Below are 24,326 nucleotides of genomic sequence, written 5' to 3'. Positions count from 1 at the left end.
GCACCATGCAGGCAGTAATAGCATTATACATGGAGTGGAAAGAAACCACAGCCAATATAGGTTTGTGTTTTCCCGAGGTTTTCACTAAGAAACCTCCATGGTGTCACCTGCATTTCCACCATGCTCATTACCAATCTCTCTGGCGACATTCTGTCATTTGAAAATGTGTCACTGGATGTTTTCAGCAAAAGAAAATACTTTGGGCATAAAGTCTTCTCTTTTCATGTCTGAGGTTCCACTGCATCTTTGGGGTGATATTTGGTGCTTATGTGCTATGGAAGTGGCTCAGAAACCCTCACAATAAATATTTCTAATGACCCATAGCTTCACAAGAACTGTGTTTTGTAGGGGTGAAGCAGGATTGAAGTAGATGTCATTAGAACTTTTCCTTTGCTGTGTCTCAGGTATCTAGCATGTCTTTCCAGCTTGAAGGCAAAAAACACTGGTCTTATACACCAAAATGCTCTCCAGTCAAATATTTGGCTTATGCACTGGATCCTTCAAATAATTTGGCCAATGGTACGCTAAAGATTCATGTTTCTACTACTCTCAAAAACAAGATGATAAATTTATCTGGTTTTGGTTTTGTTTTGTTTTGTTTGTTTGTTTGGGGTCTTTTGGGGTTTGGTTTCGTTTGGTTTATGTCTTTCAGAAGATATGCCTGCACATTTTAAATATGAAAAATTCTGTGTGTTCTCATTATAGCTTTGGTAGAAATTATTTCTCTCCATGGGCAAACCCCATGCTATTAACATCACAGAACTTCCTCAGCATAATGTGGTCCAGTCCATAGGTATGGCAGTTGTGATCTGGGAGAGGGTGCTGAAATTATTCTGTTCCTGGATGTCTGAAACATATAACAGTGAGAACTGACTTATGCTGTTGTTAAGCCAAGTACAGCTAACAGAATAAAGGTGCATGCTTCCAAATTTAATACCTTGGGGCTGGTAAAGGTGTTTGCAGCAATAGGACCTAAAGTCCATCTTACCAAGGGTTTGTTTAGTAGTTCGAGCACAGTTATCAGTACTTCAGAGAAAGTTCCATTTGCTCATGGTTAAAATTTGAGTCCTGTATGTCAAGGAAGTGGCACCTGATGAGGGCCTAAACTGTCAGTTTAATCATATTTGTTGGCAACATTCGAGATATCTGCAAAGAAAATTTAAACTGAGTCAGATGTAATATGAAATGAATTCCACGCGCCTTGATGTAAGGCAGAGAAAGATCTGAGATAGCCCTTCATTTTACAGTCTCTCAATCATATTTTCCCTTTTTTTTTCTCCATTACTATTATTCATCATCCTACAACTTCTTTTGCATCTGGTAGTTTGCAGAGTTATGAGAGTCAATGATGCTGCAGAGTTACTGCAGTGTTCTAGCATATAATTAAAAAATTAATAAAATAGATTAAAACATCTTTCTGCATAGTCACTTAATGTATCATATACGATAACATTAACAGCAAAAATGTGAACTACTTAAGAATGTAAGTACTCACAAATGTCCCCAGATGATGTTGCTGAGGCCTAAATATCTGATTCAGCTCCAAGTTATTTAAAAATAATTTTAAAATTACTCCTGTACTATGAAAATTTCCTGGAGACTCAATGACTTAGTTATGTACATTATTCTAAAAGACTTCATAGGAGCTTCGATGGCCAAGATCAGGTCCAAGAGCACCTTGAAACATCTGAAACACTTCAGCATTTGGATAATTATGTACTTTTGGGGCCAACCCACATTTCTCTTTGGAAAATGTTTCCCCTGCATGGCTGCAGACAACAGATGGATCATATGATCTCTGCATTTGGAAAGATGGCATAATTCTGGCAGACTGTCAGTTAAGTGAAAGAGGCTGATTTCAGATCCTCATTAAGAAAATATACAACCACACAGAGTGGACTGAATGGCAGCAAGTGATCGCTGGCGCCAGCTCTAATAGAAAGTATAGCACACTTGCAACATGAAATCTGCTGAGCTCTGGCTGGATCTAGCTCTATCAGGTTTTACATTCTTTCCCAAATAAATGTGTTCTAAAGGAGACATTCTTTGTAGTGCAAGGGCCTTCTGTTTGCCAGGAGGGAGGGGAGCAGAGCAGTGGAGGGTTAAAAGGCAAATTCAAAGAGCCACCAGGTCTAGGGCTGGAGCAGGGTGCCAAGGCTTTGTTGAGTGAGTCTTCCCTTACACTTGCAAAGGTTTCTGTTTAGTGAAACTTTTCTTTATATTTCTAGTCTCTTGGTATATTTTTTAGGGTGCAAATGGCACTTTACCCAGAAACAGCCCTTGGAGACAGCATGGCCCCTTCCTGATGCAGGGCTCTTGGAGCAATGCCCAGTGCCTTTTTTACACACATTTCCACATGGAAGCAGCTCTGCCAAGCCCCTAAGACCTTGAGTAGAAAACCCAGGGCACTGTAAAATGTAATATAGTTTCCCAGCTACACTGGATATGACCAATAATTTCACTGTAATCACTACTCACAGCTGAAGAGTGAAGGAGCTGCACACCTGCATTTCACCAAATACCAAAATAATGGCTATGGCTTCAGGTCACAACTTTTGTTTCAGCAACGACATCAGGATCTTTGCATGATATCTCATCTTAGCCACACAAAATAATGAACAATCTTAAATCATTGGTTGTTTTGAAAGTCTTTGCTAAACTACCTTTTAGCGAGATCAGAGACATCATCTAACCCACATGAACCTGAAATGTTCAAAGAGTAATTGTGGTTGCTGTGTTATATCTATTCCTGTATCCTTTGTTCTACAGCCACCACTCTTCCCCCTGATAACTCTAAGTTTCAGAAGTTAGAATCATTAACAAGATGAAAGACTGCATAGTAAGTAAACAATGCTAGAAATAAAAAGAAATATCAACATCTGAATTAACTTATTCTCTCAGTGCACGTGTTTATGTTGAAGAGTTTCACAGAGTTCCTCTTTGCTGTGAAAAAAATCATAAAATGTACTACTTGTCCTTGATCCCCTGTAAGCCTTGGAGCAAGATGAGATGGAACTGGAACTCACAGGGAAAATAATTATCTGCCTTCTGCTTTCAGAGCTAAGGAGAGACAGTAAAACCAACAGGATACTCTTTATCTCTCTTTTTGAAATTATGGCCGAGGTATGACAAAAGCATAAACAGGCCTAGAATCTCAGTGTGCCTGATTACTTGTTTGAAATAAAGCCATGTGTGATAATAGTGAAGCCTGTCCTTCTGCAGTGCAACAACTCTGTGTGGGAACCATTCAAAACCCCTCAGCATGGGAGGACATGGTCTGAGGCACAGCTGTGGCACTGAAGCCTTCGAGAGCAGTAAAAGCCACACTAAGATAATATAATGCACACAACAATTTGAATATATTACAGTCTTTATAAGTATATATTAATGTGGGAAAATGTGCTACAAAAGATAACAGAATTACTCCCTTATTTTGACTTCCTTGAAGAAATAGGAATTTCAGGTATGTAACGACCACTGAACTGGACTGTAGCTGGTGATCAGCAGAGTGAGTAGTAGCTGTGAAAAATTCAAGGGCTTAAAATTTAGTGCCAGACAGACAAAAGGTAAACACTGAAACTAGGACAGAGAAGGGGAAAAGCAAAATTTGGATGAAACACAATTTTTAAAATAATATCTGAGCTGCACTCCTTAAAAAGCTAGAATGCTAGGCAATTGCAATTGAATATTTTTATTCTGTCAATTCTTTTATTCTGGATACATTGCTGTGACAGAAGTTCATCTCAGTCTCTAAAACAAGCATTTTTTTGAGCTAAGTTTAAGAGCAAATAATTTGAACTGATTATATTTACCAAATTTTTAGAATAAGCAACAATTTACTGTACTAAAAAAAGAGCATAACCAGCACACCTATCCATCCTTGTAACTATTCTGTTGTATTACTGGGAAAAGCTTGGCTGTCGTTGTTGCAGATAAGTAGCATTCAAGCCTAGTAAAACAACAAATTCCTATGAAAACAGGGACTCAGCATGCACAGAAGTCACATTTTAAGCTTCAGTGTTTTAGCTATTTTTAATTAAAAAAACCACCAAAAAACAGAAGTCCAAGTTAATTGAAAGGACCAGAAGGGTCATATAGAACTTGTCTTTGAGAAGAATCACTGATCTGAAAACGAAATCAAAGCCGCTTTTCCACTACTTTTGCTTAGTACCTCCATGACTTCAAAAACTAATTTATTTTAAAGTTTGTAAAAGAAAAAAAAAAGTGTTGTTGGACTTCACTTATCAAGTTTCATCCTAGAGGGAATTTTTATAGCTGAGTTATAAACCCTCCACACTTGAGTGTTTATAATGGAAACGCTGACAAATGCGATAATAAACACCAATCATGGGGCCATAGTAGCTGATCAGAGAGTGGATGCAGAAGTTTGCAGTGCTATCATAATATTTTGTTCTGTTTCCAGGACTAATTTGCTTAAACCTCCTTTCAGGTTCAGCAGCTGTAAAACAAGATCAATCTAACTAGAGATTGCAAAGTCATTTGATTATTTATACTTCTCTTCGAAAGCTTCGAAATGTCTCTCAAATATGATTTCATTTAGTCTTATTTTTTTGGTTTACATGTCTGAATACTAATTGTAACATGATAGCTTCAAGGGAACTCAAATTTCTACCAAAAGTCAGTCTTCAGTGGCCAAAGAGAACATAAACAAAGCAGCCTCAGACTAGGATCTAAAAATGGGCTATGATCAAACAGCTCTAAGGCTTTAAAAAGACCCTTATTATCTTTTCCCAGAAGTAATTGACACTGTCAGTTTTTGTTCTTAATGCGGTGATAATGGCACTGTGCTTTGGGGAGACCGAGGAGCTGGACTCAGCCTTGGTGGCAGCAGGGATTCTGAGCAAGGGAAAGAAAGGCCTTTCACTCCAGTGGGTGAAATCCAAGCCTTGCTGAAGTTAGCAGCACTTTTGCACTCTGTTAGGGTCTGGGTTTCCCTGTCTTCCCAAACCTGACAGGGTGTTGTACTCTACTGACTCTACAGACTAGAATGCAACTCTCTTGGACTGAGACAAGGATTAGGGGAGAAAGGACCCCACAGTTTTGTTATTTCAGGGAGATGGGATTGCACTCCAGCAAGAAGTTTGTCTGCAATATTTCCATAATTGGTTTATATTCTTACCAGACTAAGCTTCCAGGATTTTGACACATCCACAGAGGTTAAGGGATGGGTTAGTACGGCATCTTGCTGTTTCACTGAGCTCTTCATGGGTACAAGGACATGTTTTAACACTGGTTCCTTGGGAAAAAATTGCATTTAGCCTGCTTTTTTGGTAAATCTTCATCAGTTTTGGAAAAGCATGAAACAAACAAACATACAAACAAAAGCCCATTTTATCAGGTTTTCAGGTCATAGAAATCAATGTGTGGCCCAGAGGCAGCTCAAAATGCATCTTGGAATTTTATCTGTGCTTTTTCCATATTGTGTTCATTGCCTTTTACCACAACTGCATTTTTAATTTCTAATGATTTATTCCCAGTGGCTCATATAAGAATGTTACTACTGTTTCTATTGCTGCAAAATTTCCAGTGATTAATTAGAAATCAGGATTCATAATGCAAGATCCATTTGTGTTTAAAAATAAAATGTAACATATTCTTTCTGCTTTTCTCTAGTCTCTAACACAAGTATGAAAAAATTTGGATCTTGAACAAATTCCAGTGTTTTGTTATAAAACAAAGAAGAGAAAACCAATAATTTTTGAATTATCTGTTACAGACATGTTTACATTATGAATCTCCTAACTTAAGACTCTATGTGCTATAGAGTTCTAATTTTATCCAATGACATGAGCAAGAAAAATTATGAAAAGTTATATAATCATACTGTGAGAGATCATAGAGAAATAATGGTAAGAAGTGAGTATTAAATTGCATATTTCATTGTCCATAAAGAATTTGTCTTCATCATTTTGCTTGAGATGATGGTAACTAAAAGGAGATTGGGTTATGTGAAGAGTTGTTGATTTTGGAACATTGTTCGTTCGTAGTTCCTTTTCTCGTTTTATTTTTAGGGGAAAAAAAAAGAAAACAACCCCCAAAACAACACAAAACCATCTGAGGAGGCGAAACCCCCGAGTTCCTAGAAAGGATCCAGCTGCGCTAACTATCCTACTGCCTCTTGGAAAAAAAAGCATTCTGACAAATGGAGAGCAGATGCAACGTGTGGAGTCAGGGAGGTCAACAAAAACAAGTAGAAAAAGAAACCAAGGAAACAAGTGAAAAGAGAAAGAGTATTAGAGTATTAATACAGGATATTAGACCTCTCATGATAATATTAAAGTGAATAGAATGAGGAAAAGAAGAATAATCACCACAGAGCTGACAAAACACGAGAGAAGAAATAAAAGAGACACGGGATCCTAGCTATACTAGCCTGAATCCAGAGTAAATCTTGATTTCACTCATATCACGGTAATTTTATGTAGTGGAGATAAAAGCTGTCCTACGAAGCCATGCAGAACCACTGCCCTGAACGGGCAGTTTAATGCGGGTGGACCGGACTCTGAGCAGGATGGTTGCTGCCCGTCTGCTGCAACGCGGGGAGAAATCCAGGTCTTTCCCAGCAGCAGCGAAGAAGGGTGCCAGCAGCAGAGAGAAGTGGGGAGGGGAGCGGCAAGGGAGGGCAGAGACACATCAAGATGGGTCGGAGAGGCTTCTAGGGGAGACCCTGGGCCCCACTCCCAGCCCGGTCACGGTCACCCCCCGCCGCTGCCGCTCTCCCGGCATCTCGCCCCTTTTCAGAGATGCCTGCGAGGCATCAATAGGTAAGGCTAAAAAGAGATCCCCGGGGGGGACCCTGTCCCCATCACCGGGGTGGGCCCTGTCCCCATCCGCGGGGTATGCCTGCCTCGGGCTTCCCCCTTTCCTCCCGCTCCGGCTTTTCAGAAAGTATGTCATTATTTTTATTCCTTGCAGAGATGAAACGTGGTATGTGCGCGTGTGTGTGTGTATGTGTGTGTGTGTGTGTGTAGGGGGATGTGCCGTGAGAGAGAAAGAGAGAGAAAACGCCTCCGCTGGACGTCCCCAGAACCAAAGCCCATAAACTCACAAGTTTTCTCTCTCAGGAGGGCGCTGACGGCTTCCCAGGCCGGCCCCGCCGGTGCCGGGGGGCTCCGGGGCATCCCGGCCAGCCGCACCTCGCCCCGACGGGCCGGGCCGGGCCGGGCCGGGCGCTCCAGCGCCAGCTCCCGCCCGGTGTGAGCGACGGCGCTGGCCGCCCACACGCAAGGACAGAGCCGTTCCAGGGAAGAAAATCGTGACAACAAGGGGTTGTGTCCAGATGTTCGGCTTCCCTGGCCCCGTGACACACGGCGTGGACTTGGCAGACTGGATTTCAAAGAAAAGGGAGTTGTTGTTTGTTTTGTAAAAGGCAGAAAGCTCTGGGTTAAAATGCACAGGCCGAGATTTCCCTGGCAGGCAGCTGGGCAGGAACAGAACCCGCTGGAAACCCGTTCTGCACGTTGGAAGAGCTCCACTGCCCCGGCCCAGTCTTTCTCCAAAGCAACAAATCGGAAAGATTTTAAAGCAAGCAGGCAACATACCACAAACCAAAGGGCCTCGACCCTTCAGTTTTTCCCCCCTTCCGTTTACAAAAATCGTAGAAACTAACAAATCTGCAACACACTGAGCCTCTCCATCCATCTTCTCCTCAACTCCTCCCGACCTCAGAGCACGCTTCTCCGAACACTCCTGGTTTTGCATCCCACACCTACAAGGTCCTGGCTGCGGTGTGAGAAGCAGGCAGGAGCTACGGCTCTGCTTCCCCGGGAGAGAGGAGCCGAGGCCACCTGCTCGCCGCCGCGGGCGATGCCCGGCCCCAGCCGCATCCCGCCGGGCCAGGGCACTCCCTAACTCGCGTCCTGCCTGCTGCATTCGTCCAGGAGCTCAGTCATGAAGGAGATGTACACTATGGCCAGGCGCAAGGTCTCTATCCGGGAGAGCCTCTTCTCGTAGGCGAAGGTGGGCACCTTCTTCCTCAGCTGGTCAAACGCCTCGTTGAGGTTGAACATCCTCTTCCTCTCCCGTATGTTGGCAGCCTGGCGCTGGGCGTAGGTGATGACCCGCTTTCTCCTGGGTCTGTCCAGGAGGGAAGAACTGCGCATTCTTTCCTCTTCCTCCTCTTCTTCGTCTTCGGGATCTCCATTTCCGAAGGCAGCCAGGGGCAGCCCCCGGCCCATTCCCTCCCGGAGCGACAGGACTCTGTCCCCGAAGGGAGGCCCGGCGGTGACCTCGCAGAGCCCCAGGCCCGCCCCGGCCCCGGGGGCTCCCTGGGGGCTGCCCAGGGAGAGGTCGGCCACGAAATCCAGCAGCGAGGCGCCCAGCAGCACCTCCGGGCAAGGCACTTGCGGGGCTCTGCCGTGCAGCTCATCCAGCAGCCCCGGGCGCCGGTGGGCTGGGAAAAGGCTGGCTGACATCTTACTTCAGAGAGGGCTTAATTTGGTCCCCCATCCCCAGCCCAAGCGACGTTAATATTTATACCCCCCCGGATAACAGGATTAGCAGGACTAGAAAGAGCGGCTGTAAAATTTCTCGCCGTGATGCTGATGAGAGGAGACGGGCAATCCCCTCAGGGACGCGTGGACGCTCCCGAGAGAGGAGTCCCCAGCGAGTCAATCCTGTCACAGCGATCAAGGACAGTTCCTTCTTGGCAAAACCCTCCGCTCTTACCTGCTGAGCACTTTTGTCTCTTCTTATACACCCGCAACCAAACGATTTTCAGCCTCCTTAAAGCCCCCAGCCGCAGAGCCGGGTCTCCACTGGGCTTGTTTTCCTGCTTTCTGTTGGGATCTCTGAACCCTGAGAGCCAGGCTGACAATTGATGTCAGGCAACTGCATGTATGCCTTTAATGATGTCCTGAAGAGGGGACCTGCATGCAGAGGATCACCGGGGAATGTTTACTCTGTATCCCAGCGCAATGGGAACTGAATGACAGGACCTCCATTAGCCTAAGTAAGCATTGTAGGGGACCCGATATTGCATTCCCAGTAGTAACTGTTGGAATCGTCTCTCCATTCCCCCTAAATCCCCTTCAGTCAGAGTTCAAACATCTTTCCAGTAAAAGGCTGCTTCGTAAAGCTCATTTCGGTTCAGGCAATCTCATAGCACTTCTTTTGAAACTCCTTCTTCCTGCCCGTGAGGGGAGGATAAGCTGGTCCTACTCTTACACCTTTGGTAGAGCACAGAGGAATCAACTTGAGCTCACGCACTGATAACGCTGGATACATACTGCAAAATGCCGTGAACTGCACAAAAACACACCCACCCACACACCCGGCACCGCTGAATACCTTTCTTTGATCAAGGTTTCCTTGAGGACAGACGCTGGGGATTGTTTTGCTTTTGTCTTGGGAGACTGGAAGAGGGGCTGCGTCTTCACCCTTCCGCACCAGAGACTTTCCCTAAATAAACAAGCCGGCCCGGGAAATCCCTGACAGTGTCAGATACACCGCGGTCGAATCGGATCGATTTTGTTTGGCACACGATTTGTACAACACAGCTCTCTCAGGAGTGACTGCCCATCACTCCTGGGATGCCTTCTTAAAACGTAGTATTAGCCGTTGTCATGCATTGTTGTCACTCTCGCTTTGGGGCTAATTAGTCTCTAATTTCTAAGGGGATTTCAAAGCCCATGAGATCAAAGGTGGTGGATGGGGCCGTCCAAAAGATCCCTCTCCTCGAAAATACTTCTGTTTGCCTACAGGACCGCAAACATTTCCCGCAGCGTACCGGGATTTGCCATCACAGACGACTCAGCGAGCGAACTATGCATCCCCTTTCCCGGGAAAGACGCGGCCGGAAAGTCGTTTTCCGTCCCCTCTTCCCCAGCGGCGGGGGCGAGCGGGGTGGGCGAGCCGCGCAAGGTGCGCGGGAGCGCAGGTACGCTGGACAGCTCCGGAGAGGGGCAGCCGGACGCCGTGGCCCTGGCAGCGCTGCAGGTACCGCAGGGGGACATCGCCACCACCCCCTCCTCCGGGCCGACAGCCAGCCTCTCCCCGTCCTGTCCCGCCGTCACCACCGGCGCTGCTGAGGGATGGGCGGCGCCGCGGCTGCATCGACGGCCTGCCTAGGGCTGGGTAAATGGGGAAGAACAGCGGGACTGCCTTATTCTTACTAGGGCTAAGAGGTTTCTTAGCCAGCAAGGAGAGAGCCGCTCAGAGACTTGCTTATTTGTAACAAATATGGTTCAATAAAACACCTGGTGAATGAAGCAATGAGGGAAGGAGGAGCTGTAATACATCTGTTGAGAGAGGTGTTGCCCAGAGAGCATCCAAAAGTAAGTTGAAAAGCTGTAAATGCTGAGTGTTATATAAAAACAGTGGGTGGAAGAAAGATCAGATATATGTTTATGACTGACCCACAAAGGACTGTGACTTGGGCTCCTTTTAGGTGAGGTGGCAAGTATTTTATTTAAAGACATGGAGGTATAAATTAAGGGGAAATGCCAGGAAAGATATATCAGTACAGAATTTAAAATTATCGAAATAAAAACTACTTCAGATAATGAAATAAAATAATGGAAAAATGCGGACTCATCACCTCTATGTCAAACTCCACACGAATTTACCATCCTGTAGGAAACCAGCATTTAGTAGCAGACAGACCTGTCCTTCACCAAGATGTCTTCAGAAAGAAGGCCTTGCTCACCTCTCTAGCTGCAGAGTTTTGCAGGACACAAACTACAAAGACAACCAGAGCTGAAAGAGGTTTATAATGCAAGAATGTAAAAGGAGAAGCTTTTCAAGCTAATAATGCATCACAGAGTAATAGAACATAAACCATGGAAGATTAATGCTTCTTAAAGGAAGCAGTAAAGACAGGACTGAGACAGGACTGGGAGGTCCTAGCAGAAAATGAAGACTTGTTACCAAGGTGAATTCTCTCATCAAACAGGGTTTTTTTCTGCTTTGTATCACTTTCTATTCCTCCTTATTTTTTGCTAAAATATTGATTTTTCCTCTTATATTAACTATTTTAGATTATATAGAATAAACTCAGTGAACTGTGGTACCACTGGTATGTGGCACTTTTTTTTATTTGGTGATTTTTGTCACTTTGGGGAAAAGTATAGAGCTGAGGAAATGTATAATGAATATCCAATGCTGCAAGACACAGATTTTCAGCACCTAGACAAAGCAAGACTGTCAGAGAAGCAGAATTAACTCTCATAAGAGGCTGCTTTGATACTCCAAAATCTTTTCACACCAGATTAGGTGATCCGAAGTGAATTCTAGATTTGTTTTAAATAAGAATGTAGTTTGCTCTATGACTCCTACCTTCCTTCACCCCTCTCTTATCCTATATTTTCATTTAACTTGCTTGTCAATTAAAATTTTTGCTTACAAGATGCTTAGAGATGCTAAGAACTGATGGCTACAGTTTCAAACCACTGTGCAGCTATTTCCAAAATTATTCTTCTTTGGAAACATCTATAACATGATTCTTGATGCTCACGCAGGGTTTGTGTTTAAAACCCAAACTGCAACAACTTTTCTCATCTATTAGTCCTATCAGAAAAGCATATATATCCTTTCCTGTCCAGCCCTAATTATGTTCCAGTCATCAACAGTTTTGAAAATAATTTTCTCTTAAAAAGTCTCTTAGGCAAATATCCTTTGCAGGAGCAAAGTTAACACGTATTTCAACTCAGTGAATTTTTATGGAAATAGTTTTACTCCTTTTATCACCTCATGTGCTGTGTGCCTGTGCTGAAAATTGTCCACATATCACACAGGAAAATACAGCTGCTCTGATAGCTTGGAATTATTAATGGAGATGCTATAGATTTTATCAGTGACCGGTGCTTTACTGGAAAATTCACTGGAAGTCAGTGGTGACCCTGAGATGCATAAATATGTAGGTACTCTCCATCAGATATGACTCATTAAGCAAGGCCCTGAAAGATACTGTCTGCTTTGGAAACCACAAAAAGTTAGATATGCAACTGAAAAAATGTCTACACTTTTCTTGTAGAATGGAAAAAGTCTTCTCTCCTTTAACTGATCCGTTAAGAGCTGGACAGTTGCTGTCATTTTCAAACTCTGGCCTGACGAACAGAAACAGAAGGAGTCTGTGGCACACTAATGCAATTTCTGTCAAATTATTGACATTGCAGCTGTCTGATCTTCTTGTTAAACTTAAAATTGCAGTAATGTCCATGGATCAGGACCTTACTACCCCAAAACACAGGTCAGTTCCTGTCCTGTTGGACTCACAGTTTGTGTTTCTGGCAGGCCAGATGAGATCAGTACAGAATATATGTGTGGAGATGGGGCCAGCTCACAAGGGAATAGAGAGGGTTTGGACAATATCTCATCCTGATACTTGCTCAGTCAGTGGTGAATAGGAAGGCACTACAGACACCACTGACGAATTAATATAAAAAATGAAATATTTAAGCAAAGCTAGTTGAAAACTGCTTCTTTGATTCTAGAAGAATGCCATACTATTCAGATGAAAGCATAGCAAAATGTGATTGAATGTGATATCATTGGAAGAGTAAAGGAGTCCTCTAACGTCTTAATGCACTATGAATTTAAATAGGCAGTGAACATTGGACTGTGATAGCGTTTATGTTCAAAGATTTTGTGTCTGAGTCCATTGTGAAGATGAAGGAGGTCTAACAAAAAGTATAAAATGAATTAAATTGACTGAAGTCAGTACCTTTTTGAGTGCCTTACAACAAAACCAGAAAGGAAGAGGCTGATGAAGTCGAGGTCAAAGCTAATACAGACCAGAGGAACCAGTCCTTTGCTGGGTGAAACGGCTGGGAAAGCCTTTGGTACACTAGAGACAGGTGATGTGTACAGAGGTGAGGACAGAGGACAAAGTTACCTCAGCCTGACTTCCCCAGATCTCATTTGCGGAAAGAATTGGTCAACTCCATCAGTTAAGAAAAGTAATATGGATATTAGAAATGGGCTCATGTTATCAAACTGCTGGATCTTATCCAAGCATCAGGTTATGATGGAGACCTTCTGATTCCCACAGAGATAGGAGAACCTGTAGTGAACATTGTGGTCCACTTGAAGTCTGTGTCTCCTGACGGACTGTCTGAGAAGCTTGGAAATATCGGCTGTAGGATGAGCCTCAGCTCTAGAATTAGCAGTGTATGAATAAGACCAAAAAAACCAAAATAGTAAGATGTATATCCAGAGTATGTAGGCAAACAAAACTGGGGTATATTAGTGCGGTGACTAGAGTTTGAGGCTGTAAGAATTCTCTGCAAATTCTTTTCCTAAATAGTTTACCCATATAGACAGTTTAAGAATTAACTTTATTCCTTATGTTGATGATATATGTGAGAAATCCCTTCTCACAAAGCAGGTGAAGTCCAGCTTACTAGTTCAGCTGAGGGACTGGTTCTGTTCTGAAAACCAGAATATATCCGGTGAGCCAAAGCTTTACAGTCTGATCCTAGCAGTAATTTCAGGAACTGATCCTATGTGCATCTGACTGTATTAATACATTCCTGCATCACTGCTTGCCTTTAACAGGACTCCAATTTGAATACGAGCACCTACTTACAAAGATCAGGTTTCACAACTTGGCTGTCTCAGACAAAAATATGACATTCAGTAACGCCATTATTCCCTGACACAGGAAATCATTAGGAAAAATCACTATTTTGGGCAAAACCTAATAAAACTAGGTATGTTCTGCCAATAAAGTGCAGTTCATTTTTATTTACAGTAGTATTACGCACCATTTGAAGAGTTTAAAGAAGCAACTGTTGATATTTCCCCATACGGGACCAAATGACAAACAAAATGTTTGAAATCCTAATCTTGGGTAGATCAGAGACAAATGAAATGAACAGCTGTGGTTAGGGTGTGATGGGATTCATCATGCTTGCAAAGTTTTATGAATGATACTTTTTCCTTAATCATAACCTTAGGGGTGGGATGGATTGAGAACAGGACACGCATTAAGGTTGGAATGTCAAACTTAACTTTGAATTTCCTGGCTTTTTATCAGCATGCATGAAAAAATGTAATGTTATTCAAACATAGCTTCTTTAATCTTGATTTTGTTACATAAATATTTTTTGTTGAAATGGAATGCAATAAAATATGCATTCTTTACCTAGAAGTCTAGATTTTTCCAAATCTTTGTTACAATTATTTAATTTTATTGTTATATAATTATGTACTAGAGCCATTAATTAATGCTTTTTTCTCTTCCACTTCTCACAATTTGTAAAATGCAGGGAAATGTCAGTCTGAAAGCTATTTTTATATGAAGATTTTGCTTATGTATCAACAGAATAAGTGTATGTTTGATGGGGGACCAAGATTCATCCTTTTCCATTCTTTTCTATTTTTTTCTGGAATTTACAGATTTTTTGAGAGTTCCCAGGTGTATCTCCTGCAACTAGTAAGGAGATTGAACTGAAACTCATCTCCAGAAAACAGGTTTCCTTTGCCAAGCTTCTCAACTATCCACTGCCTTGCTACCTTCTGGCTATGGTATTCTTCTAAGGGCATGGAATTTCTTTTCTTCATAGTCCTTCTTAATGGCTCTTAACAGCTTGTGTCTTTGAGCATACTTATGACAATAGTCTCCAGTTACCATATCACATAGTATCTTTCCAACTGAATTTCCATTTTATTCCCAATCAACACACTGGAAGCAGCTAATATTTTGAACAGTGTTTGCTTATTTTTGCTGAGTGATTCACCCTTTTTCTTTTTTCTGTGGTAAATAAGTAATGATTTAAACATAAGATTTAAAATCTCATATGAGTTTTTAAAAACATTTCTCATGCTTTAGCAACTGCCATATCATATGCTTGGTAGATGTGGACTGAATAAGTATTGTTTCTGTTTGCAAATGGAACTCAGGAACAGAACAAATGTCAAATAGAAACAGAAGAATTATGGCAAACAGAACAGCAAGGTAAATTCGAATTGATAGCTCCAATTTGAGTTATCTAGAATTTAACTTCTGGAACCTTTTGTGTTCTAGAGCCTTTTAACCTTAAGAAGATCCCATTAAAGTATTCAGCTGTGAGAACTTGGTCCCTTCATGTATGGTATATGATTTTTAATATTTATTTTCATATTAATTATATGTAATATATGTTCATCAAGTGATTATTAATATATATCTGGAACATTTTTTTATTAACAACATGGAGTAAGCTTCGATTGCTTACTAACGTAAAAGGTTTGATTCTGCTAATGTAATTTAAAAAGTATACATCAGCATTACTGTTATTTGCCAGATTTTTTTAAAATGAGCTGTAAAATGAAAGTTTTCATCCTATGTTCTATCACATTATTCCCATGTATGTCAGTGGCAGGGCTGAAATCTTTAGACCTATTGTGCTGCTTACTGCCTTTTAAACTATGCAGCAAAATCTTCTCCCTCTGCCATTGGGATCTGGGGGAAGGTAACATTCTTTGCCAGAAGTTTTCACAGATACTTGCTGGCAGGATTATTCATAAACTCCTGCCTGATGGGCCTGATCTCCCTTGTTGTCCTGTACATGCCATTTGATGGCACTCAAGATGATCTGCTCTGTGGCCTTTCCCAGAATAAAATCAGGCTGACAGACCTGTACTTGCCTATATTCTCCTTCTGACCCTTTTTGTAGATGGTCCTCACATTTGATGACTTCCAGGCACTTGGGACCTCCCTGGTTAGTCAGGGCTGCTGATAAATGATGAAAAGTGGCACAGAGAGCACTGCTGCCAGCTCTCTTAGTACCCTTGTGTGGATCCCAGCCAGCCCCACACACTTAGACTTGTGTGTGTCTAAGTGATGTAGCAGGTTGCTGACCATTTCCCCTTGGATTATGGGGTCTTCATTCTGTTCCCTATCCCTTTTTTCCAGCTCAGAGGCCTGGGTACCTGGCGAACAACTGGTCTTACTACTGAAGACTGAGGAAAAGAGGCTGGTGTCCTTACTTTCCATGTGGAACATGGTTTAATCGTACCTTCCTGGGCTTTAGTCTTCTCACCTCTTGAGGTTTATCAGTCTTTCCCCCAAACTCCCCCTTCTCACGGCTCTGTTTGCCCTCTTTCTCTCTCTCTCTCTAATCATAGAGGCCATTTTCACTTGCTGTTGGGGCTATCCAATCCCAGGCCTTTGTCTGGCACAACAGCTCAGAGCTGCACTAATTTACCATGCTCAAGCATCTGTAGAATCATTAAGAAATTTGGCAACATTAACAGAAAGGTATAAGCAATCTAGAATATTTGAAGCCATAGAACTTGTAGTCTGCTCTAGCAGGGTAGGTCTTAAACAAGGTGTTTAAAATATACTCCTATGAAAAAGATGCAATTTTCAGTATTTTGAAGGATGAGGAAATCAGTTGATTTCCCAGTTGCTTTGTTTACACACAATAATTTTGACTGGATTACAGAATAAAAAGGGATCATCAATGTCAGTGTAATTGATTTGTACAATTCATGTTGTTATTAGTAATAAAAATATTAATAGCAATAGTAAAGTTACTCGAACTAGCATTAGTTATATATATTCTTACAGGTTTAACATTAGAAGGTAAAGAAGCCCAAAGCCATTTACTTAAGTCACATAATTTTTAACCCATTTGTTTGATTCATGTGTATTTGTGTAGGGAAAGAAACTATCCTAAATGTTTTTATAATACCTTTCATGCTCAACTCACAGTAAAAACTTTTCCAGTCTACTACATCTGTAATAATCTGTGCCATAGAAAACACTAATTTGTCTTATTTTTCCTTTTCATATTTTTTTAAAGTATGAGATTAAATGTTTTGAATGTTCCTGAATCTGCATTTTCTTTAGAAAATGTTTCAAAGGTGGTGAAACATGTTGCTCACTACCAACTGAGATGAAAGAATCTATAATTTTGTTAGAAAAATCTGGGCAAGGTAAGCATTTGACTACTTCAAAATCTCATGTAAGGTTGTTTTTTCCAATTACATGATTCACTACATGCTGGAGAATTTACATGTAGGTTTTTAAATATTATTTGAGCTGTCTCTGTTTATTCTCATTAGAATACAAAATAATACCTCATTTTCAGGAACCTGGTCATGCTATTCATTAAAAAAAGAAATTTCAATGTAGTTGTTCCATAGACACATTGACACATAGATACTGGTGCCTACACTGCAATTTCATTTGTTTTGGGTAAAAGTAAAATAACATACTAAACTTTTGAGGTTATTAGAAATATGAATTAGAAATATGAATACCGGATTTTTTTGAGCAGCTATGCTAAAGCTGTCTCTCCTCCTCCCTATACATGGGTCATTGCATCACTTTTTATCCTTCCTCCTGTTTTCTATTTTAGGTTCTGACAAAAGTGAAATATTTGTATAGTGCAGAGTTTGGTGCTTATCAGTAGTTATAAGGCAATAATCATCATGAATGAGTAAAAGGTTTTTGGAACTAAATAAGTTAATACCTGGGAAAGTGCTGCCCTGGGAGTATCAAGAAGAGCAGACATGACTTTTGTTGACGTGTTTGTCCCAGCCCCTCCCCAACATGAAGAGGAAGGCAAGATTTTTTTATGCCCTCTGATTTATGACAAACATGTTGCTTTGCATCACATATTAGATTAGAGGGTATTCCAGGCAAGGACTGAATCCTCCTCCATATTTATTCTGTGACTAGTAAGAGGGAAAGCTCAGATATTACTGAACACTTTAGCATTACCAGAAGATGAGACAAAAATTAATTTTCATGCACATCGTGACCAAAAAAAGAGTGTATTTTAAAAGGAGGAAGATCTAACCAGAGTCATAGCCTAGCTGGAGAAGGGGAAGGAGGAGTTGTGTGTCTACACTACTTTGATGGCAGTGGTGTGGAGGAAAGGTGGACCCTTTCCTACTCTCCAGTAGGTTGGAGATTTAGTAGGAGGATGGAGTTAGTTCTGGCAAGGCTACCACACACAGATGAAGCCCAAAGATCTTGTCATCGAAAATGTTTCTAATCTTTCAAATTCCAAACTCTGTCCAGTGAAGGGAAAATATAATATACGAAGGCTTTACCTAAAAGCCATAGTAACTATTGCAGTGCTACTCATGGACACTGTGATCTGAGGGCACAATAGCAAATAAAACTATATGTAAGTAGTAAATTTTGAAAGCAAATAATAAATAAATAAATGTACCCAAGTGCATGTTAAAAGCTAGAGAGTAAGGAATGAGAACTCATAGCCTACCTATTCTATAAATAGAATGCATTCACTGATGTAAATGCAGTTTCTTCACGTCCTGTCCCAGGTCATCTTTGCTTCAGATTTGCCCAGCTTCAGAGAATTACTGAATAACGAAATCCCAGTCCCCGTTAGGGATTTTCCCCAGGCTAACAGTGAGGAACGACAGCATCAATTTCATTTGCACAAAGGACATTGTGAGTCATGGACAAACTCATCCTTGCATTTAAAACATCCCCAGACCACAAGTGCAATTATGTAAACACATAAAGAAGGACCTGCAGATATTTACTGCTACCCACATAAATACAGGGTCCTGGCTATGGCATGTTTTGCTCACTCTAGAGTGAGTAGTAGAAAGTAATATTATTCTGCTACTTTGTCTTTTCATACTTGCTCCTATTCAAACACTGCTAGAAAGGGTCTAAATTGCAAGTATAGGTATGTAAATACTACACCAGCAAAATGTGTAAGTATATCACCTTGTGAAAGGATAAACTGAAGAGAAGCAGGGTCGATTATTTGCATTGGGTAACTGAAATACATTAGTTACAAAGCTAAGAAAAAACCCACTGTGTCTGGTCTACTAGCTTAATTCTTTAATTGATAGATAATCCTGGCTCACAAACTCATGGAAAGTCAAATCACTCGCTTTTGCTTTCAAAGCTAAACCTCTCTGGGATTATCTCATTTGTGAGACCAGATCCAGAGAAAATAAGTTAGGAATGGAACAATCCATTCTATCTTTAGTTCCAGAAAGATTGAACAATTGAGCAAATCTATTTTCTTTCCTATTTTTCAGAAGTAAAAAAAGGACATATAATCTCATTTAATTTAGCTCAGGTAGAAAATCGGTGAATTAAAAACTTGATATACCTTAGTACACAGCAGTCAGTTAGAAGGAGTGTCCTAGGATGTTGAAGATTAGCCATGGTGGTTTTGGTTTAGCCTTTATTGCTATGAGAGATTTTTTCCCAGGATTTCTTGAATCATTCCTCTAAGCCTGTGTTGAAAGGGAGTTTCTTAATGCATTCTGAAGCAATCACATAATTTGTTCTTTTTTTTTTTCATTTGCTATTTAGTAATATAGTTAACTTCTTCAGAATATTTTAAACCACGTTTTAACTGCATTGTGTATTTTTGAAAGAGTTGACATTATTAGATTTATTATTCAAAGACAAACATAGAAACAATGATTTAAAGAAGCTGGGAGAGCAGGGAGTTCAGGCTAATAACATTTTAATATTCAAAATCATTATATTACCAAAAAATTAAAAGAAAATTAATAAATTGAATTAAACCAACTGCAAATCTAGGTAGCGACATAAAGTCTCTAACAGACATACTTAACCCGGTGCTCTTTTCAGCCACAATGGATTCAGCAAAGTTTCCCCATGGCCATATATATGCATGTTAGAACTCTTACAAAATAATTCTCAGAGGGGTGAAAAAGAAGAAATTTACAATACCGTTCTGCAGCTACAATCACAGGTGCTGTTTTCAGTTGATGATAGAACATATTGTTATGCAGCTGGTCTTGAGGCTGACAAAAAATTCTTGGAAAAATAAAAGCTTCAAAGGGGCAAGAAGTCAAAGGTTTGAAAATAAGCTTTATTTTTTTTTTCCACAGCTGAGAGAAATTCTCAAACACTGACAGAAAACAAGACAAAAGAATTGAGTGGGTCCCTTCCGAAACCTGGACTTTTCAGATTTTACCTGCCACTGTTTCACATTTTACTTTTCATGTTTCCTGAGCAGACTGCTTACAGAAAATCACCAAGAAGACATAGAAGCCAATTTTGTCCATCAGGCTATGGAGATCCCCTCTCATTTCAGCTTCACAAGTCAGAAAGTGATGATTGGAACATCAGGAACCAGTGCAGCGTAACGCAGCCACTCGACTGGTCTAAGACCTCTAACTAGTTTTTCTTTTGGCTAAATGAGAATTTTTCTGATTAATTGAAATGCAATGAGAACATGCAAGAAGTGGAAAGAAAACAAATGAAAAAGCACATTTATAGTATACATTTCTTTGGTATTTAGAGACAATGTGCAGACCAATATCTAGTCTGAGCTAAAAGTAGGCAGGGGCATAAAAGGTGATGGAACAAGACTCTGAAGTTAGTTGCAAAGTAAAATTAAGAAAAAATGTGAGTTTGTTGAGGTAGAAAAGCTACTGAGAAATGATACAGAAGAAGTTGAAGTAGACTTTGTGAGTTTTGTCTTGGTTTCCACAGGTAATACCTGATCTTACACCTCTGTGTTGACCAATGTAATTTGGTGACGAGATGGAAACCAAATAATGCAATAGAAACATGGTAAGTATTTCTGAGAGAAATTTAAAGATAATGGAGATGGATGGCACTCATCCAAGGCCACTGGAAGAGCTGGCTGCAGAGTTTGCAATGTTACAGTGTCTGAAAAAAACCCTGTGGTTATCAGGGAAATCCCTTGCAACCAAAAATGGTTAACACTATGTTCATCTTTAGGAAAAATGAAAGGAGAACTTGGGCAATTTTAAGGCATATCAATCCCTGTAAAGACTGTGAAGCATGCCCCATTAGAATCCATCTTCAAACACATGAAAGCAATCATGAATAACTAGTTCAGACTTGACCAGCTTGATTGTTTGCTGTCATGAGATGGCTTGTTGAACAGGCAGGAGGAAAATAACAGACACCCAGTCTGTTGGCACTGTCCCCAAAAGGATTTTCTGTGAAAGCTGAGGAAGTATGGACTGAAAGAACAGTTTGTTAAATGCATTGCAAATTGGCTCTACCACCACAGTAAAGGTGTAGTAGAATCAACGCTTTGAGTTCCAGTTGGTAATAAGCAAAGTACCCTATGGTTTGGTACTGGGACTCATATTGTTCAGCATTTCCATCAACAGCTTAGGTAGTTACACAGAATATGTCCTCAGGTAAATCTGCAGATATTACTGATAATGAAGAATGATTGACATGAAGAGTTGGAAAGCTTTAATTCAAAGGATTCTTGAGGATCGGACCAACATAAACATCATGAGGATTCTGAATCTGGCTCAGAACAACCTCATGTACCCACACAGGTTGGGAAATGGCAAGGTTGTGATGGACTACAGGTGGAATGCAAACCAGTACTGCAAACTGCAAAGAAGGTAGACCATGTGTTGGACTATATCTGGGGGGAGTGGTGGGGGGGCATGGGATCAGACCAAGTGAAGTTATTGTTGTCTTGTGATGGCACTGGTGAAGCTGTATAAGGAAAACGAAGCCTAGTTTGGAGCCCTCTGGAATCTGAGGGATGCCAAAAACCAAGAGGTTACAGTGATGCATTTTGAAGAAGCTGGAGTTGTTTAATCTGACAAAGAGACTAAGGAATGATCTATCAGCAACCTAGCAACCCACAACTACTAGAAGGGGAGATACAAAGATGACAAAAACATCCTAATTTTGGTAGACAGGTTGTACAGTACTGAAACATCCTTTTTCTTCCTGGGCAGGGTAGCACTAAGATATGTCTTAACTAGAGCCAGCTAGCAAAAGTAAACTTTTAGTGGGAGAGACCTCCAAATATCCCCTGCAAACTGCATTTCTATGATTCTGATCCTTGAAATCTGGAGTTCTGAACCCCATTGTCTTTTTCCTTTGAAAGAGCACTCTTCTTCCCCACAGGAGTATAAGGCATGTTCCCTCATCTTCAGTTTCTGAAAAAGTTTCCATGAAGAGTTTATTTAGGTTAAAATAAAAGCTCTTGAATGTATCTGTGTTTGTGGCATCTGAGGAAATATACATTAAATACAGCAGAATATTTTGATACAATAGGTCTGAGCTTTTTGGTACCAAAAAGGCAAACCACTTACTTGTGTTCATAGATACCCATGTAGAAGTAGTGCCATTCACTTCATGAGAACTTATTAAGTTATTAAGTGATTTCCTGGTTTATGGCTTTGGTTCTTCTTTAAAATGAAGTACTGAATGCAAAAGGCTGGGAGTGGTGTAGAATGCTCACTACTCATGCAAGCAGCAACAACAGTCAGTCAAACTATTAACTATCTAAAAAACTAATCTGGAAGATTAGCCTTCTAATATTTACAAAACTATTCATGCAAACAGAGTGTAATTTCAGTGCTCAGTTTCTTAGCTTGGAATTTGTTCCTATTCTGTCATTTGTAGAGAACAGACAATAAACACCTAGAATGCTGCATTAAAAGAAAACATCAGCATAGAACTGTCTTAATGATTAGACAATATGTTACTTAAACACAGAGTAGAAACTCACTAATTTGTACTCTACACGAAAAGATATTGCATGCCATATATTTTTCTCTCTACTTCTATTGTACAGAATTCCAGACTGAACTGCAGTTTTTACAACATACAGAGTACTCCACATGTGTGCAGTTTGGATTTCACAGGACTGTAAATAATTTTAACTGTTTGCATTGGTTGTTGGTTTTAATCTTTCAGATGCACGAACTCTTAAATTTTTATCAGGTTTTCAAAAAACTTTGATACAGGATAATGCATCTTAAAAAATTGCATGCCTTTACTGTAAGTCTGAGAAGAATTTATATCCCTAAGGCTTTCCTCTAGGATATCTTCTGACATCAAAAAGGTAAAATTATAAATAGATTCTATTTCTTTCAGATGTCTATTTAATTTTTTTTCTTCCAAACACTGTAATTTAATTTTAAGGTTCACTTTGAAAATAAACAATAAATGAATGTGTTTTCAGAGAAAATGCTTTCTCTTTGCTCAAAATGGAAGCAGACATCTGGTTTCTAAATTATTATCTTTTAATTGTCTACCTAATCACTAGGTTTGGTGAATTTCAAAATGTCATTTTTTCACCAATCAGAAAAATACATTGCTGGCAGAAATCTCTCTTTTTACACATGTATATGCATGCACCTTGTTCTCTTTTGTTTTTCATGTGTACCCATTTGCATCCACTTACAATGTTATACTTTCGAAATGCTGTAAATGCAACAAACATTGCCTAGTGCTTGCTATTTTATTTAATAGCAAAACCAGCTTGTTCCATCAATGGGCCTATGTTTGTAGAAGTAAATATGTAATATTCATTAGAACTCTACTCTTTCTGCTCCTTGCTATCATTCACAGTCTATCAATATAAAGCAAGTTCTATCTATCCTTCTACCCAGATGGTTGACGTTACATATGATTGCATGAAAGCCCTGATATGAAATGCCTATAGCTTACTGGATTACCCTCTCCCCACATGTTTCAAATTAATAATAAAAAAGAAAGAAAAAAAGAACCACTGCAATCTTGCTACAAAAGAACAAGAGTTTATTATATAACAGGATTGCAGATGTGGAAAGGTGCTTATAATAAGGCTACACTATTTTTGTTTCATTGTGCATCTGGAGTGCCAAAGGATCTTTAAAGCACTAGGAGCTCATACTAGACAATCTTGGTTTTTTGATTAACTTAATATTCAGAGAAATGATTCATTTTTGTGAATACTGTGCCATTCATCATCATATTGTCATTTATGTAATCACAAAATGATTTACAAAGTCAAGATTTTTTTCTAATTTCTGAAACAATTTTAAGACATCAAAGACTTTCAGATATAAACATCAAAGAGCAGCCCAAATCAGAGATTTCTGGCTAAGACAGTTTAGTTCATTTAATATCCTCTGGTTTTCTAAGGATTAAATTGCAGCACATAAAATTCTTGGAATCTATCTTAGGAAGCTGTACTATATATTTATTATTTATTACAGTATGGCCTTTTTTTTTTTTTTTTTGTGGGGCAAAGAACTTTGTGGTAAAGAAGATGCCGTCTTTTCAGTTTATCAAACCAGCAGCAAATTCTTATGAAATATCAGACATACAATGATCTAATCCTACTGGGAATGGAGAGATGTGTTAACTGAGGAAATATTTGCACATGAGCTCAGGATGAAATGCAGTTCTTCTCTTTTAATCAGCCTGTTACAGAAGGATGCTTATATAAATTTAATAAGAATGTTCTGGGAAAAGGTAAGACAAACCAAGAATAAAATTACTTATTTACAGGAGGAATAATTTCAGTTGCTATAGCTATTGAAAACAGTAGGCCAGGTTTGTAGTATTGCCTAAGGAAGTAATTTGAAATGCTTTCCAGTATTTGCACAATTTACAACAGGGTGACACTGGAGAA

At 40.1% G+C, this 24,326-nt stretch overlaps 1 protein-coding gene and 1 long non-coding RNA gene across 3 annotated transcripts in view; one reads left to right on the top strand and one right to left on the bottom strand.

Moving 5' to 3' along the window:
- The window catches only part of LOC121671793, a 31,629-nt gene extending 7,811 nt beyond the window's left edge, over positions 1 to 23,818 (top strand). Inside the window, exon 4 of one of the 2 annotated variants that reach the window (XR_006018608.1) lies at positions 19,804 to 23,818. This is a non-coding gene — a long non-coding RNA (uncharacterized LOC121671793). The remainder of the gene's footprint in view (positions 1 to 19,803) is intronic. The other variant, XR_006018609.1, reaches the window with a different exon arrangement.
- Positions 7,820 to 8,465, bottom strand: FERD3L (Fer3 like bHLH transcription factor). Its single transcript, XM_042044021.1, has one exon. The coding sequence runs from the start codon at positions 8,433 to 8,435 to the stop codon at positions 7,869 to 7,871; it is 567 nt and encodes a 188-aa protein (XP_041899955.1). The 5' UTR covers positions 8,436 to 8,465; the 3' UTR covers positions 7,820 to 7,868.
- Positions 23,819 to 24,326: the final 508 nt, after the last annotated feature.

Source organism: Corvus kubaryi, unplaced genomic scaffold (genome assembly GCF_017639235.1).
Source record: "Corvus kubaryi isolate FWS band 111438036 unplaced genomic scaffold, C.kubaryi_AGA036_p1.0 37398, whole genome shotgun sequence".
Lineage (NCBI taxonomy): Eukaryota > Metazoa > Chordata > Aves > Passeriformes > Corvidae > Corvus > Corvus kubaryi.
This window is presented reverse-complemented; position numbering and strand designations above follow the sequence as displayed.